Below are 16,907 nucleotides of genomic sequence, written 5' to 3' on the forward strand. Positions count from 1 at the left end.
AACTAGCTCCTTTGTGGTCAGATGGTGGGCCCGTGGGGCCAGGGTGGCAGAACCTGTGGAAGAAGTAGCTATTTGGGTAATGAGCTCCTTCTGGGTGACAGATTGCTGCCCTGTATGGGACTAGCTTAGAGAAGACACCTAGAAAGGAAGTCTCGGGGCTTTTTGTAGGCCGCATATATGCATAGAACTCTTCATAAGAAGAAAATTCTTCCCCCAAAAGAAAACTTGTACCTCAACATGAATGCATGGCAAGGAATCTCTATCCCAGTCAGTCTTGAGTGGGCCAGGGGCCCGTGGCCCTTAGTGCACGCGAGCCTTCACTGTCCATTCGGTATACAGCCAGGCTTCAGAAGCACTGATGGGAAACAAAGGAACCCGACCTCTGTCTTGAGTTCTTAAGAGTCATTTTCTAATGGCATGTTTTTGCTTTTCCTGAGTCTCTCTTCAAATAGTTCTGTTCATTTTGACTGAGCTCATGACACTCCTTTCTACTTCTAAGTGTGTGGTGGATGGAAGGATGAACCAAGATACCTGGGTACTGGGGTGAGCGACACCTGAGTAGCTTAGAGGGGCTTCTGGCTACCAGCCTAATGGGGGGGGTGTTTAGGAATAATTAACCCAAGAACTTAATGTCTTCGGCATTGGTCGTACTGCCCACATAATTTTGTCACTAGGCCTTTAAAGCAGGTGGGTTTTAATCTCCCCTCCCCCACAAGCAGGGTTGAACTGTGGTGGGAGGGATTACCCTAGAACACTGGTGAATGAGGGAAGGATAAGCCTTCCCAGACCTGTGCCAAGTGACCGAGAAACCAAAGCTAGAGGCCTTGGGGGGTGATAGCTGAATCTGACTCTGAAGTCAAATGGTTACCTAACCCCAAACCACAAGGACTTATTGTGGAGAGGCGGTCATGCTGGCTGGGTGAGAGGCTGGTAGGTCAGACAAGTCCTAGGACCTGGCAAGAGAAAGGCCAACAATGAAAATCTTGCTTTAAAGGAAACCTCCACTCCGGGAAGAGAAGTGAAGGACCCATCGGCCTATGAACCAGGGAAAGAGGATAGGCATCAGGTCGTCCTAGGGGCTCCACAGAGGGGTATACCTTGCTGAGGCATTTCACTGGCTTCCTCTGGACACCCTCACCCTGTTCTGGGTATTTCCTTTACAGCAGCAGCAAACACTCTGAACATCTCAAGCAGAGACTGGGCTAGCAGTGTCTAGATTTTCCTATAGAGAGCTTTAAAGAGTGGATATCCCTCCCCCACCCGATGAGATAGTAGCATGTAGAATCTTCTTCCCTTGAGTCACTCCCCCCCAAATCCTCTTTGGCCCTATTCTGGAGAAACTGTTCATTCCTGTCCAGTGTTGGTTCTTTTAATAGCCCTCATTCAAGAACCATCACCAAAATACCTGGCCTCCAGAAGGAACCAGTCCTTCACTCCTTGATCACTTACTCCTTACAAACCAAGGTTTCTGGAGTGCTTGTTATACAAAAAAGTTTGCCTCACTGAATACAGGTAAATTTCCAGTATAACTTGAGTTGTTGCTGCTTCCTGAAGGGTTGACAAAGAAGAGCGCTCCTGAGACCTTCCACCTGCGTATGTAAAATCAGGACTATTTATTCGTGGTGCTTTTGCACGTGGCTCTGAGCCAGACTGTAAAAGTCCGGTCTCCAGGTGTTTTCAGACTACCTGCATTTCCTGCCAGGTCCCCAGCCACTTTGGTCCTATCTCCGGTTACTCTCCAGCATGGAGTCTCTGGTGTCTAATGAAAGCGGAGCTGCACCGGAAGGCCTTCCCACACTCCCTACATTCATAGGGCTTCACACCAGTGTGAATCCTCTGATGCTGACTAAGGGATGAGCTCTGGTTAAACGCCTTCCCACACTCATTGCACTCGTAGGGTTTTTCCCCCGTGTGAATTATATGATGCCTAATAAGGGCTGAGCTCTCACTGAAAAATTTCCCACACTCGTTACATTTATATGGCTTCTCCCCAGTGTGGGTCTTCTGGTGGATGATGAGATTCGTGCTCTGGCTGAAGGCCTTGCCACACTCGCTGCACTTGTAGGGTTTCTCTCCCGTGTGGGTCCTCTGGTGGTTTGTGAGGTTCGCGCTCTGGCTGAAGGCCTTGCCACACGCGCCGCACTTGTAGGGTTTCTCCCCGGTGTGGATTCTCTGATGCTGAATGAAGGCGGCACAGTAACTGAAGGCCTTGCCACACTCGCTGCACTTGTACGGCTTCTCCCCCGTGTGGGTCCTCTGGTGGTTTGTGAGGTTCGCGCTGTGCCGGAAGGCCTTCCCGCAGTCGCTGCATTCATAGGGCTTCTCTCCAGTGTGAATTCTCTGATGCTGAACAAGGGCTGAACAGTCACTGAAGGCTTTCTCACACTCACTGCATTTGTAGGGCTTTTCTCCCGTGTGAGTTCGCTGGTGTTTGGTGAGGTTTGCGTTTTGGCTGAAGGCTCGTCCGCATTCGCTGCATTTGTAGGGTTTCTCTCCGGTGTGAATCCTCTGGTGCTGAATTAGAGACGAGCTCTGGCTGAAAGCCTTCCCACATTCATTGCACTCGTAGGGTTTCTCCCCAGTGTGACTCTTCTGGTGCTGAGAAAGGGAAGAACAGTAACTGAAGGCTTTGCCACACTCGCTACATGTGTATGGTTTTGCTCTGTGGGGCTTAATTATAGGGGGATTCTTCCTGAAGCTCTCTGTATGTGTTTCCCACTTCTGGGGTCTCACTTCTGTAGGAACTCTCTGTTGTGGAGAAAGGACTGGTCTCAGGTTGAAGCTGTTCCTGTGCTCTGACTCCCCAGGGGGCAGCTCTACACTTGTGTCTTGGAATGAATCTTCAGAAATGTCATGCTCGGGTGGTGATTCAGACATAATCTTCCAGTCTGAAAAATATTTAGAAAAGCATTTTCCCCCCCTTCAGTGGAAGAAAAGGTACCACCAAAATACAAAAGGCTGATGGAGTTTGGCTGAGCTCCTGTGCCGACAGGTCTGATGCCCCAGCCCCTGCACCCAGAACAGCTGCCTCACATTTCTGTTCTGAACCGTAAATATTGACCGAGATGGCTCCTCAGATATATTAGCACGCTTTCCTCCCTTTCCTAAACGCGAGGGCTACAGACATTGACCCTGCTCTCCCTCCGGCGTAATGCTCCCTTCCGTATTTCTGATCCTGTGCTCTGCTTTGGCGACTACTGGACAGTCTCCACGAGTCTCGTTAGTCACACAATTCTTGGTGTGGTTTTGGGCAATGTGCTTACCAGGTTTAAATAATTCACTTTAAAAAGCTGATGATCAATGCCAGCAAGATGAATTCTTCACCTATCGAATCAGCTAGATTTCAGAATTCTAGCATCATGAGATCTCACACGCTGGTGTGACTGCATACACTGGGACCACCTTTCTGGAGAGCAATCTGGTTGCATGTGTCAAGAGTCTTTAAAATGCTGACATGAGAACCGCACCTGTAAGAATCTATCCTAAGGAACGAATAAGAAATTACACAAAGCTGTGTTGACAGAAGTGCTCACAGCATTATTTGCTAAAGGAAAGCAAACACCTAAATAGATGTTTAATAAAGGAAAGACCATAATATAGCTAATAGAGGGACCCTATTTAGCAATCAGAGGCCATGTCTGAATGGGTACACTATAGTTCCTTCTGCAGAAAGGTATTTACTGAGAAAACACTGCAAAGATACACAGTGTGAGTGTAAACTGTGTTGTCTTTGGGTTGTGGCCTCAGGGGCAATTTTTATTTTCTTCAATGCTTATCTGTATTTTCTAATGTTCTCCAATGTCAGTATTAAAATAAAAGTTATAAAAACTTTTCAGAGAATATACAGTGATAAAAAGAAACCTGTTACATGAAAAAAGGAGCATGTAAACTTACACACTGTTATTTCTACTTTAGAAAAATGTGCAAGCTCTGGTCTGAGCCTCCCCGTTAGGGGGCACCTGGCTGGCTCAGTCGCTAGAGCTTCTGACTCTTGATCTCGGGGTCATGAGTTCGAGCCTCACATGGCAGGGTGGGTAGAAATTACTTAAAAAAAAAAGCAACACCTTTATAAAACAAAAATATATCACTGTATTTTGTTATATGAAGAAGATGGAAGGGGACGACCTCTGTGTGGTGGGATGATAGGGTACCTTGATTTTTTAAATCCTGTTCCAAATCTCAACCTATTTTACTAGAAAAAAGTCATTTTAAACAGAATAAATTAACACTGCTTTTATCATCAGAAAATAGGTTTGTTTTTTTTAAAAGAAGAGTTAATGATTCTTAACCCTTTCTGGGATTTCCCTCATTTTAAGAGAAAACTTTCTAGTGTGAGTACTGTATACTATTGGGAAACTGAAGCATCAGGCCCCTTGCACCTCTGTCTCCGGCACTGGGGCCTCAACTAAGGGGGTGGAGTTTCAGGGAGGGCTACGGAGCTTCTTCTCATAAGGGTCAATTTTCCTGAAGATTCTTTCTGTTTCTACCTTATTTCTCAGAGAAGAGAATAGCAAGGTTAGTCCTGGGTGATCTTTATTTGAATTTCTGCATGGAATCTTGACCCGGCTAGCTTGGGTTAAATCTTGGCTCCACCTCTTACTGGCTACCTGATCGCAGGCAAATTATTTAATCTACTTCTTGGATGTATTATCTGTAAATGTAGCTCATAGAATTACTGTGAGGATTAAATGAGTTAAAACACATAAGGGACCCAGAATGGTGCATTTTTCTACAGGTGTTAGTTACTCCAATAGCCAGACTGAAACTTTTCTCCAATTACGTCAGGGTCATAAGGCTACTACAGCACTCCACAGCTGATAACTTTTTTACATGTATATTAGTTTGTAAAATAAGATTTGGTTATCTACATTTTTTAGATAGAGACACAAGCGACCACATAATTTAGTGGCTTACTCTGAAACCATGCAGTTCATAAGTGGTAAGCCAGGACCTGAAAGCCCATCTTTCATGGGTCCACATCCAAACCTGCGTCTACACCAATATTCTAATACCTCAGAGTGGGGACTGTGGGTGCTAACACCCCTTCCCAAGCTGTTTCTAATAACGTGCTGATCTGACCTCTTTAGGATCTTGAAACTCTCTGAGGCTGTGATGAAAACGTTTCCCAGAAGCGCAGCCATTGCCCTAGCCACATCACACCACATTCCATTTCCGAAGTTCTACGTGGGGGCTACCGCCCGGTATAAAAGGCCCCACACGGCAGGAATGGGGCTGGCAGCAGAGGGCCTTGAGAGGGAAGCAGCGGGACCACTGTGACTCCCGTAAAGGAAGGATTTCAGCAAGTCTGAGTGGTTCCTGGGTAACAAGAGGGCTGAGGTAACGTGTGACAGGCTGTTTAGAAAGCAGATAGTAAGATGGGAAGGAGAAGAGTTCTGATCGACTGTGCAGAAAATCTGCCAGAGGCTTTGTTTTCGCGGCCTTTCAGCAAGAAGAATCAGAAAGTAAGATATAAAGCATTAGGCTACATTTTTAAACAAATTTAAAGCTTTGTCACCTTCAAGTTGTTCAGTTCATTTGTACTTCTGATGCTTTAAGTTTCCAAATATCAGAAGTGGCCGGAAGGCCAGGGAGAAGCTTCTGAGGCCCTGCCAGGGGGCGGAAGCGTGAAGGTGGCAGTGGAGTGAGCAGCCGTGGACGAGGAGCAAGAGATACACAGCAGCTATGGCTTCCCTTTGGTTTCTCCTGAGATTGTTGGTATTAGCCCTTTAGGAAATTCTAGCAGGGTCACGTAGAGGGAGAGAAGGCAGCCAAGGAAGGGCCAGAGAGGGGAGCGGCAGCAGGTGCCACAGCTGGAGGGATGGGTAAAGGTGGGCCCCTGAGAGCCTCAGTGAGGTGAACCCCAAGCAGAGAACATGCTCGGCCTGCAAAGACGACTCTCTGTCCCCCAGAGGCCAGCAACACCACCTGTGGTCCCAAACGTCTCCCAGCCCAGGGGAACTCTGTCAGGAAGAGGTGTGGAATAGTGGGCTTTGGAATCAGAGACCCTGCTTCGAAGCCCAGCCAGGCCACCTGTTAGCTGTGAAGCTCTGAACCAGCAAGTCGGCCTCCCTCAGCTTTAATTTCCTCATCTGTAAAATGGGGGTAATAATATCTACCTCATGGGGTTGTTAAAATAATCAAATGCACTAATGTGTATTTCAAAAGGGCCTTTGCTCTCGAGACTCCCTGGCTTCGGTGCCTGCTCACTTACCGGGACAGGTACTCCTCAGGCCTCCTCCCTCCAGCATCCATGGGCCTTCTTCCCTTTGTTCCAGCTGGGAGTTCATGTCGGGCTGGGAAACTGGAAGTCCTGTTCAAGGGGAAAAACGGGCTTTAGAGATTTAGATGAAGTATAAATAGCCACCCAGAACTCAGGGAAGTGGAAACACACCAGTTAGGTCATTTACTTCATTCATTCAACCAATATTTATTAAGCACTTAACTTGGTCCCAGGCACTGCGGGATGCAGCAGTAATTAAGACAGATGAGGGGTCAAGTCAGAGAGTTAAGCCCCAAAAGCAAGTTATTTAGAAAAACAGGAACTTACTGAATATGGAGGAACTGGCCTGAAGGTCACCCCACCCTTCCTGGGAAATAAGAAAACAGGGAGCTGCAGTCTCAGGGGGAGCAAATGAAACTGCCTATTTCTCAAGCAGGAATGCAGAGACCTTTCACTAGGGATCCAGGAGGAATAAACACCATCCCTTCAATGTGTCAGAGCAACTCGGGATCAGTCAACACTGGAAGGTGCCGCAGACACTCGAACTGAGTTGATTCTCCATTTCACATGGCTTCCTTACCTAGCAGGACCAGATTCCTGGCGTTTTCTGGTATCCCCTCCATGAACTTTGGAGTTCCCCTCGGAGCAGGGATCAAGTGCTTCCACCCGTCCTGGGTAAAAGCTACAGTCACGTTGCTGAAGGGCGTGGACCCCTGAAACGACAAGCACATTCCGTCTCGCCCACTGGCCTTAGGACATGAGGCAGCTCTGGGCAACTCAAGAAAAACAATTATCGATCACTTTCTTATTTTTTTTAAAGGTCTTATTTATTTATTTGACAGAGCACAAGCACAGGGAGCGGCAGGCAGAGGGAGAGGGAGAAGCAGGCTCCCCGCTGAGCAAGGAGCCCGATGCGGGGCTTGATCCCAGGACCCAGAGATCATGACCTGAGCCAAAGGCAGATGCCCAACTGACTGAGCCAGCCACCCAAGTGCCCTTATCGATCACTTTCTATGTACCTAACACTATAACGGATACTGACACACAAAAATAAATCCAATACAGTCTCTTTGCGTGTTTACAACTCTGACAGACTTTATATGTAAATGGATAGAGTACATATACAGCTATTTCTATATAAAAGAAGGAACTGGGCAGAAACTAACAGGTGCTCGGGAACTAAAAGAGCCAGTGTAGACAAAACAAAATTAGAATGTGTAAATTTATGCAATGAAAAACCAGAAAGAAATGTGAAAGCTCAATTTTTCAGAGTGTTTAATAAATGTTCCTATGAACTCAGATATCACACAGTACAAAAGGAGAGCGACCGCCTGTAGTAACATGTCAGAGACACGGGCAGACCAGCTGCCAGGATAACAGAGAAGGAATCCTGCATGGGGGATGGAAGAAGACCACAGAGAGGAGGTGATTGCTGAGCTGGACTTGAAGGAAAAAGGTTGTCAGATGGAGAAAGAGAAGGTTATCCAAGGCAGGGGAGGCACCACGAGCAAAGGCATGGAGGTGAGAAAGGCCTTGTGTCTGTTTTCAGTGCAAGTGGTGGTACCTTCACCTATCTCGTGGGCCACACCAGAAACCTGGGTGTTATCTTCCCCTTTCCTGCAACTCCCCACAAATCACTGTCTTCACCTTCCTCCACGGTATCGCTAGCGTTCACACATCTCTCTCCATGGCCCCGTCACTGCCTTATTTGAAGCCAGAATCATTTTCCAAATTATGTCCTCTAATGTACCTGGCCTTCAATCCATCCTTCCTACTAAGAAATATAGTACAATGGGACAAAGAGGGTCTTCTTTTAAAACCATGAAATATTTAAAACATTTGGGTCATTTTATAATAGTCAAGAGAGTAAAATCCACCATAAAGATTGAAGTGTCACGAACTATGTAACAAACAGTATGTAACTAATAAAGAAAACACTGTAGGAAGTACAAGAAGAAATCTGAAATACTACAGCTATGAAATGTTAAAATAACTCAGGCATTAGTGGGGTTAACGCAAAATAAACAACAAAATAAAGGTATGGAAGAAGAACTGAGCAATTTAATTAATAAGGCTGAGCTACTAAGAGCCATGGAACCCTGCGTTCTGCAATTCCACTACACCTGGCTGTCCTGGGCTGACAAAAGACACTCTGTCCCCATGGAGCACAGACACCTGAATGGGCAGAGAACCCAAAGTGACAATTTTGGAATAGCTAAGAAAATAAGATGCACAGCCAAACACTTTCAATAGAAACAAGAAAGGAAGAATATAAATTAGAAATTCAACTCAAGAGGTTAAAAGATCAAATTTTAAAATAAATCTGACAAAAGTGAAAGCAAAAACTAAGAAAAAAAAACCTGTTACTAAGAGAACTGATGAGAAAAATCCAAGAGGAGACTTTCTAAAAAGGAAAAGAAACAGATCAATACCCTCAATACCCAGTCTAGTCAGGAAAAAAGGGGAGAAGACAGTTCCTACCCTGGTAGTAGGAATATGCAAAGGAATACCCTGGAACCGATTCTGCAGATTACTGTTAACGAGAGGGAGAAATATGAATCACATTCTGCAAAGTGGAAATATAAAGAAGGTTAAGAGCAGGACAAACCCATTTTGGGAAAGTAGAAAAGGAAGAATATGGGGGCGCCTGGCTGGCTCAGCCGGTGAAGTGTGTGACTCTTGATCTCAGGGTTGTGAGTTCGAGCCCTGCACTGGGTGCAGAGATCACTTAACAATAAAATCTTAAAAAACAAAAACGAAAACAAAACAAAGAAAAGGAAGAACAGAACTGAAAAGATGCAAATGAAAATGTTACGTGTTTCATCTTGGTAAGTTAATAAGGGTGAATTTGGGGGTATGTTTTCTGTGTTTTTCAGGTTTTCTACAATGAACATGAATTCCTCTTATAATTAAAAAACAAGAACAAAAAACCCTTTAATATTAAAAACAAAAAAAATAAGAGGCTGCCTCTGAGAATAAATTTCCAACTCACGTGGGCCCCAACTGTGAGGAGGCCAGCCGCCATTCCTTCATCTCCTGTGCTTTCGTCTCGGGGAAGGGCAGTGTCTGGAGAAGGCGGCTCTGGAGGAAGAGAGAGAAACCAACAAGGCTTAAGAGTTACAGCTCACCAGACTAGAGAGTCTCACATTCTCACTCTGAAGAAGGGGGTTCCCAGGACTTTGCACGGTGCAGGGCACTTGGGCTGAATCTGCAGACCGATTTCTCCATTCCCCTTCCTACCTCAAGAATTCCATCAATTCACTCAGACGCAGCGAGTCATTAGAGTAACAGACTCTCAAGCAGCGTAGGTCCCCCACTCACCAGCAGTGTGCAAATCACATAACCTTTAAAGGTCTCATTTTTCTCATCTGTAAATGGGAATGATAATCCCTTGTGAAGTTGCTGGGAAGATGAAAGAAAAATGCAGACAAAGCAGCTGGCACAATGCCTAGCGTGTAAGGACACAGTTTACAAATATTGCCAACTGCCCAATTCGCTGGGAGAAAGTGGCTCTGCAGCTTTAAGACATTTGCCAAATCAAGAGAGGTAATGACCAAGTGGGATTCATCGAAGGAAGACAAGATGAGTTCATCAGATGAAAATCAATCTGCATGATATACCAAGGTGATAAAAAGAAGACTCCACATGGATCATTTCAATAAACACCAAAAAGGCCATTCTGTAAAATCTGTCACCGTTCCCTGATAAGATACACTCAATAAACGAGGAAGAGAAGAGAACATCCCCAACCTGATAAAAGACAACTACGGAAAACCCAGATTTACATCATACTTAAGAGTGGAAGACCGATACCTTCCCCTAAGATCGGGAACAAGACAAGGATGTCTGCTCTCAACACTTCTATTCAGTATTATACTGGAGGGAAGGGGGGAAAAAGTCATCCAGGTTGGGAAGGAAGAGGTACAATTATCAGTATTAGTAGATATGATTTTGTACATATGGAGCGCCTGGCTGGCTCCGTCGGTAGAGCATGTGACTCTTGATCTCAGGGTCATGAGTTCAAGCCTCACACTGGATATGGAGCCTACTTAAAAAATAAAATAAAATAGCTCTGCTATAACTAACTAACTAAGAAGAATAAGAAGAAAAGAAAATCCTACAGAATCCACACACAAAAAAGCCCTATCACAGCTACATAAGTTCAGCAAAGTTGCAAGATACAAGACGGATATAAAGACAACCCAATTAAAGTTGGGCAAAGGATGTGAACAGACGTTTCTCCAACCATATTTCTATACAGTAGCAATGAGCAATCCAAATATGAAATATAAAAAAAAAATCCATTTGTAAGAGCATTAAAAGAATAAAACACTTAGGAATATATTTAACAAAGGAAATGCAAGACACGTACACTGAAAGCTATCGAACACTGTTGAAGTTACAGAAGATACAAATAAATGGAAAGACATCCTATGGATTCATGGATTGGAAGATGATAATGGTGGGATGGCAGTACTCACCAAATTAATCTACAGAGTCAGTGTAACCCCTATCAAAATCCCAGCTGACTTTTTAATGGAAATTGATTAAGCTGATTGTAAAATTCATCTAGAAATGCAAGTGACCCAGAAAAGCAAAAGAAACTGGAAAAAGAACAAGTTGGAGAACTCACATTCACACTATCAAAGCCTTGTATATGGGGGCGCCTGGGTGGCTCAGTTGGTTAAGTGTCTGCCTTCGGCTCAGGTCATGATCCCAGGGTCCTGGGGTTGAACCCCGCATCAGACTCCCTGCTCGGCAGGGAGTCTGCTTCTCCCTCTCCCTCTGCTCCTCACCCTGCTTGTGCTCTCTAATAAATATATAAAATCGTAACAACAACAACAAAAAGGCGGAAAACAAATGTTGATAAGGAATGGAGAAATTAGAACCTTCATACACTGCTAATGGGATTGTGAAATGGTGCAGTCACTGGGGAACACAGTGTGGCAGGTCCTCAGAAAGTTAAACAGAGGTACCGTACGACCCAGCAGTTTTCTCCTAGCTACACAAACAAGAGAAATGAAAACACATCCAAAAATCTGTGCACATATGTTCACAGCAGCATTATTCATAATAGCCAATACTGGAAGCCACACAAATGTCCACAACGGAGGAACAAATTGTGGTATATCCCTTTAACGAAATGATTATTCAGCCACAAAAAGGAATGAAGTACATTCATTCATGTTACAACACGGATGAACTTTGAAACATTATTCTAAGTGAAATAAGCCAGACACATATATTCTAGGATCCTGTTTTTATGAAATGTTCAGAATAGGCAAATCCACAAGAACAGAAAGCAGAAATCCACAGACTAGGGGAAGAGGAAATGAGGAGTGATGGTGAACGGGTGTGGGCTGTTTTTTTTTTTTTTTTTTTAAGGGGGAACGTGAATGGGGGCGGGTGGGGGTGGAGAAGGGGGGCAGAGGGAGAGGCAGAGAGAGAATCCTAGGCAGGCTCCACACTCAGCACGGAGCCTCACTCCCAATTTGATCTGACGAAATGGGTATGGGCTTCGTTTGGGGGTGATGAAAATGTTCTGGAATTAAATAATGGTGATGGTTGCACAACTTTGTGACTATACTAAAAGCCACTTTACTGTAGACTTTAAAAATGAATGTTATAGCATGTCAGTTAATAGCTCAAAAAATAATAACAGAAGAGACAGTACAGCCCTCAGAAAAAGAACTACATAGGTCTGGATATTGGTCTTAGTACAGACCTTATGTTACTGAGTTGTACCTCACTTCATGAAACCTTCATGTCCTCTGGTAGTTAGCACCGGGAGGATGAAAACCATCCTGCTTGCTTTTTCCAAGTCTCTGGGGGAAGACAACACACAATGCTGGATGTGAAATTGGACTTGAGTTACAGATCAATAAAGGGTCCCCTTGATCTGGGGGAGGATGGCACAGATCTCGGTGGTGAAGATGACATACACGTTTGTTCTGTTCTATGGATTGTTCAAGATGCTTTCAAAAACGTTATTTGATGCTTACAGTTCCTAGAGGTAAACGAGGTCCTCCATGAAGAAACACAGGTCAAAAGACCTAACCGGCACCCCATAGCTTAAACAGGAATCCTAGCCTTCTGATTCCAAACTCCCAAATATCGCCTTCGACTTCACAGTCCAACTGCGTTGAACCGGCCCTCAATCTCACGTGGAGCCACAAGGCTCCTGTTCTGAGAATCCCTGGCTGCTTCAAGAACGGCTGGAACATCAGAAACAACAGGAGACCCTGGGTCGTCCCATTTTTCCTTCCCAGGGCCCATTTCTCCCGACTCACAAATGCCATCAGTGCATCAAGCAGATCGGGGTAAGAAGCAGGAAACTCAGATTATTCAGGCCTGAGCGCCTCGAACTTTCCTGACCCTAGAATTCTTTATTCAAAAAAAAAAAAAAGGTAATCCCCAACCACTTGTGGAAAGGATAACCGCAGAGTTCTGGTCCCGGTCACACAGCTGTATTAGTGGGCAGGCTGGACAAGACGCCGGATCTCGGGCAAACCGCTCCCTCTACCACTCTTTCTCACCTCCTTCCTCCAGCATTTGGGTCCCACCTCGTGCCACCGCCTCCCAGCAGTTCTCTGAGCCTCAGCCGCGCTCTGCAGGCCTGCTCTGACTGCTCCCGGGCTGGACTCTTTCTCCGGCCTCTCCCCTCAGAGGCCGGGTCTGAGCCTGCGATGCTGGGCCCTGGGAGCTCGGGGCTGGCCCGTCCAGTCGGGTCTCTCAGTCTTTCCAGCGGCAGCCAGGCCTCGCGGCTCGGGAGCCCGTGGCGCAACCACCGACTCGGTCTCAAGCAGAACGCCTCGTGGAAAAACCCGCCGCCGGGTACCCCAGAACGCTACAGGTTACCAGCGCGAGCTCAGAAACCGCGGTTGCAGGCATTGCTAAACGCCAGGCCCAGCTCCCGCGCCAAAAAGGACGCGCTCCAATAGCGCCACTTCCGGTCATGCGTACGGATCTCCCCGCCCCACGGGACTCCATTTCCCAGAAGTCTCCGAGCTTAGCTCCTGGCCCAAACCCCTCTCTCTCTCTCTCTCTCCCTCCCTCCCTCCCTCCCTCCCTCTCTCTCTCTCTCTCTCTCTCTCTCTCTCTTCTCTCTCTCTCTCTCTCTCTCTCTCTGCCAGGTTTGTGACCTATACACCCTTGTGGACCGTACTTCCCAGAGAGTCTCCGCCTGTTTTTGCTCCCGGAATCTCTTATCTACCATGCTTTATCCACATGCCATTCAGTCCACCGGAATCCCACGGCGGAGGGACCTGAGGCGGGAAGGAACTTGGCCGCGAAGGATCCTGGGAGCTGTGGTTCTAGCGCAGGCGCGGACCTACGCTGGCGCTGGAGGCTTGATTTCTGCTCATTTCTCCTTCGTGGTTCCGCGTTTCCGGAACACTGTGTCGCGGGGGTCCTTTCTTAACGCGGCCTTAGCTCAGGGGCTAACCCTAACCACCTTCAGGGTCCTTTTGAGCCGTACCCAAAGTTTGGGAAGAGTAAAGGAAAGGAGGGAGGGCCCCTTTCTGTGAACAGGGCAGCCACGGGTTGGTACCCTGGAACTCGTAGAATATAAAAATCTATTAGCAGGAGGGAACTTCAGTAATTTCAGGGGCAGAAGCCCCGAATAGTGTTAATAGTGTTCCGTCAGCACTACTGCGGGAGGAGATTCCTAAATATTCTATCCCTTGGAGGCTTCTGCGCTGAGCCAGAGGATATTTCAATGGGCTTCCTCAGAGCACTGATGACATTTTCCCCTCTTGCCCGTTGAAAATTATTCACCACTCCGGCAGTTTTCTGATCTACTAATTCAGTTTTGAGGCATTTTGACTTTAAGAAGATGGTAATGTGTTCCTTGGGAAGCAGAAAAGAGTTTGAGGGTCCTAAGGCCTCTTTTCATCTTGTGCAGTCTGTCCCTTTCAGCCACAGCTGGTAGCGTTTTTTTGCCAGTAGGATTATCTTAAGTTCGTGGTTTTTCTATGAATCTTGTTGGGATTCACTCCGTTAGACAAGCCACACCCACAGACCTCTTTGAGATAAGATTTTCTCTACCTGCGGCTGCTGCAGTTTTGGGCTTACAACTTCGGAAGCCAGAAGTCTGAGATGATCTTGAGGCTAAAATCAAGGTATGGGGAGGGCTATGTTTCTTCTGGAGGCTCTAGGGGAGGATCGCTTTCCTTGCCTTTTCCAGCTTCCAGAGACTGCCTGCCTTCCTTGGCTCCTAGCCCCCTACAGTTGGTGCTGTTCTGCCCATGGCCACAAGGTCCCGCGGATGCTAACCCCAGAATGGCCGGGGGGCAGTAGCGATTTTCCTTAGTCTTGGGATCCCAACCTGGGCCACTGGGAGGTAGCAGAGCGCTTCACTCCTCAACTGGTGCAATTCTGCCTATGGCCACTGGGTGGCGTCGGGGCATTCATTGCCTCGAGAGTGCAGAAGCCAGGATTCTCCTGAAAGTTCTGGGGGTAGGGATTGGATGTGGGGTGGTGGTGGGGGGCGGTGCAAAAATTTGCTTTGGGAGGGATAAAGTACAGCTTCTGCTGCTGCACCTGTCCCTTGGGGATGTTCCATGTGCCCTCCATGATCCTGTGCCGAGCTTCTGGGGCAGATTCAAGACTGTCAGCTGGGGCTGACTCTAGTCCCTGAAGCATCTTGGGCTCTGATGAGGAGGCCCCAAGGAAGTCCTAGGGAACCTCTGAAGAGTATGTGTGTGTGTGTGTGTCCACAGTCACTGGTAGCTCTAAGTGGATGCTGGTAGCAATCAGAGATGGTATGAGCAGGAGTTGCTGCAGAACCAGGGTAGGAAACAGAATATGAAGAGAAAAATGTGTAAAGGTTTCACGTGTCCCTCTGAGGCACCCTTTGAGCATCACACCTTTCATGCAGCTCCCAACCTTCACCACAGCCTCACCACCAGCCGCAGCTAACATCAATTGAGCACTTATGCTGTGTCATCCCTAGTTCTAGGTGCTTTACATACTTCTCTCCTTTCATCCTCACAAGAACCCCACGAGGGAGATAGCGTCATTATGCCCATTTTACAGATGAATACATTGAGGCTTAGAGAGGTTAAATGACTTGTCCGAGTCACACAGGCAGTGAGTCGTTTAACCAGAATCTGGACTAAGCCCACTGCTTCTCAGTCACCAGGCTCCTGGACCCTGGGCTATGGAGGACAGAGGCCAAGGTACAATTGAAGCCACAGTGGCATTTTCCTTGCCCACGAGTTTAACCGTCTCCACTTCCGTCATCACCATCACTTCCGTCTCTATTTTCTGTCTCCATCTCTATCACCATCATGTTTCCCATCTCCATCATCTCTCTCATCTCGTTCTCTCATCTCTCTAGCACCTCTCTCTCATCTCTCCTCTGTTCCATCTCATCTCCCTCTCTAACTCTAGATGTAGTAGCAGAATTATCAATAAGCAGAAAACCAGAAACAATCTGAATATGGAACAATGTGAGGTTAAGTTCTTAGTTATACAAAAAATCCTCTTAATTTGTTGAATTTAACAAATATTTAAGCACCTGACCTTCGTCACACCCTATGACTCGCATGGCAAACAAATCGTTAGAGGAATGCAGAGAGCTTCTATTTGAAGCTGGTGGACTGAACTTACACATTTCCCCTTTCTCTTCCTCTAGTTGCCACTGAAATGACAGTGAAGGTGTGTGAAGGGAACAAAAACCATAACAGAACTGAGAACAGGTTCAGAGGTAGGGGGCATATAACAGCCACTGTAAAAACCCCCCTAGTTCTTCATTCCTACATATGGACAACCAAAGCTCCCCAGATCCTTGAGCTAAACCAGCAGCATAGAAGAGAAGGACCAAGACAACCTGATTCATGGATTCCAGAGGAAACGAGAGCCTAGGAGACAACTTTCAAAAAATTAAAACATACAAATGGTTTATTCATAATAGTGAATCCTGTGCGCTGCTGATGGGAAAACAAAATGGTACAACCATTCCGGAGAACCATTTGGCAGGTTCTTACGGTGTAAACATAAACTTACCACAGGACCCGGTAGTTCCACTCCGCGCACAGACTTGTAGCAAGAGTTTATGGCGGCTTTAGTGATGATAGCCCCAAACTGGAACTCGCCCAGAGGTCCGATGGACGCTACTCAGCAATGGAAAGAACTGAGCTGCTGGTGCGCGCAGCACAGATGCGTGTTAAAAGCACTCTGCTAAGTCACAGAAGCCAGACGCAAAACACAACAAACTATGTGACAAAAAGTCTAGAAAATGCAAAGCTATCGAGACAAGACTGACTGCAAAGGGATGTGAAGGAACATTTTGGGGTGAGGAAAATGTCCTTTACCTTGATTGTGGTGGTGGGTACACAGCTGTGTATACATTCAACCTAAGTCATCAGATTGTTATGCCTACAGTTGTTGAATTTTATGGCATGTCAGTAATGCCTTAATAAAGCTCATTTTTAAAAGTGAAAGTACGTATCCTCAGGGAAACCCCAAAAGGCATTTCCTTCACAAAGAAAAGCATAGGATGCTATGAAAAAGGAATGTATAATAAGATATAATTGAAAATCATTGTCAAAGCCCCAATCCAAAGAAGGCTGGAGTGGTGATACTGATATCAGACAAAGCGGACCTCAGAACAAGAGATATTCCCAGGGACAAAGAAGGTCAGTTCATAACGCTGAAGCACAAAAATAATCAGAATATAACAATC

At 46.2% G+C, this 16,907-nt stretch overlaps 1 protein-coding gene across 4 annotated transcripts; it reads right to left on the reverse strand.

Moving 5' to 3' along the window:
- Positions 1-1,594: 1,594 nt before the first annotated feature.
- On the reverse strand, positions 1,595-13,456 carry ZNF79 (zinc finger protein 79). 4 transcript variants are annotated; one of them, XM_045790903.2, is made up of 6 exons: positions 12,757-13,181; positions 11,946-12,045; positions 9,213-9,301; positions 6,801-6,933; positions 6,212-6,310; positions 1,595-2,888 (listed from the first exon to the last, which is right to left on the reverse strand). In XM_045790903.2, exons 3-6 carry the CDS (start codon positions 9,243-9,245, stop codon positions 1,732-1,734), a joined length of 1,422 nt encoding a protein of 473 aa, XP_045646859.1. In that variant the 5' UTR covers positions 9,246-9,301; positions 11,946-12,045; positions 12,757-13,181; the 3' UTR covers positions 1,595-1,731. The 4 variants fall into 4 exon arrangements, with proteins under 4 accessions (XP_045646859.1, XP_045646860.1, XP_045646856.1 ...); XM_045790904.2 differs by lacking the exons at positions 11,946-12,045; positions 12,757-13,181 and adding an exon at positions 13,386-13,456; XM_045790900.2 differs by lacking the exon at positions 11,946-12,045 and having other exon boundaries at positions 12,757-13,180.
- Positions 13,457-16,907: the final 3,451 nt, after the last annotated feature.

The sequence above is a fragment of the Ursus americanus genome, chromosome 18 (assembly GCF_024610735.1).
Source record: "Ursus americanus isolate L20-20 chromosome 18, mUrsAme1.1.p, whole genome shotgun sequence".
In the NCBI taxonomy this organism is placed as follows: Eukaryota; Metazoa; Chordata; class Mammalia; order Carnivora; family Ursidae; genus Ursus; species Ursus americanus.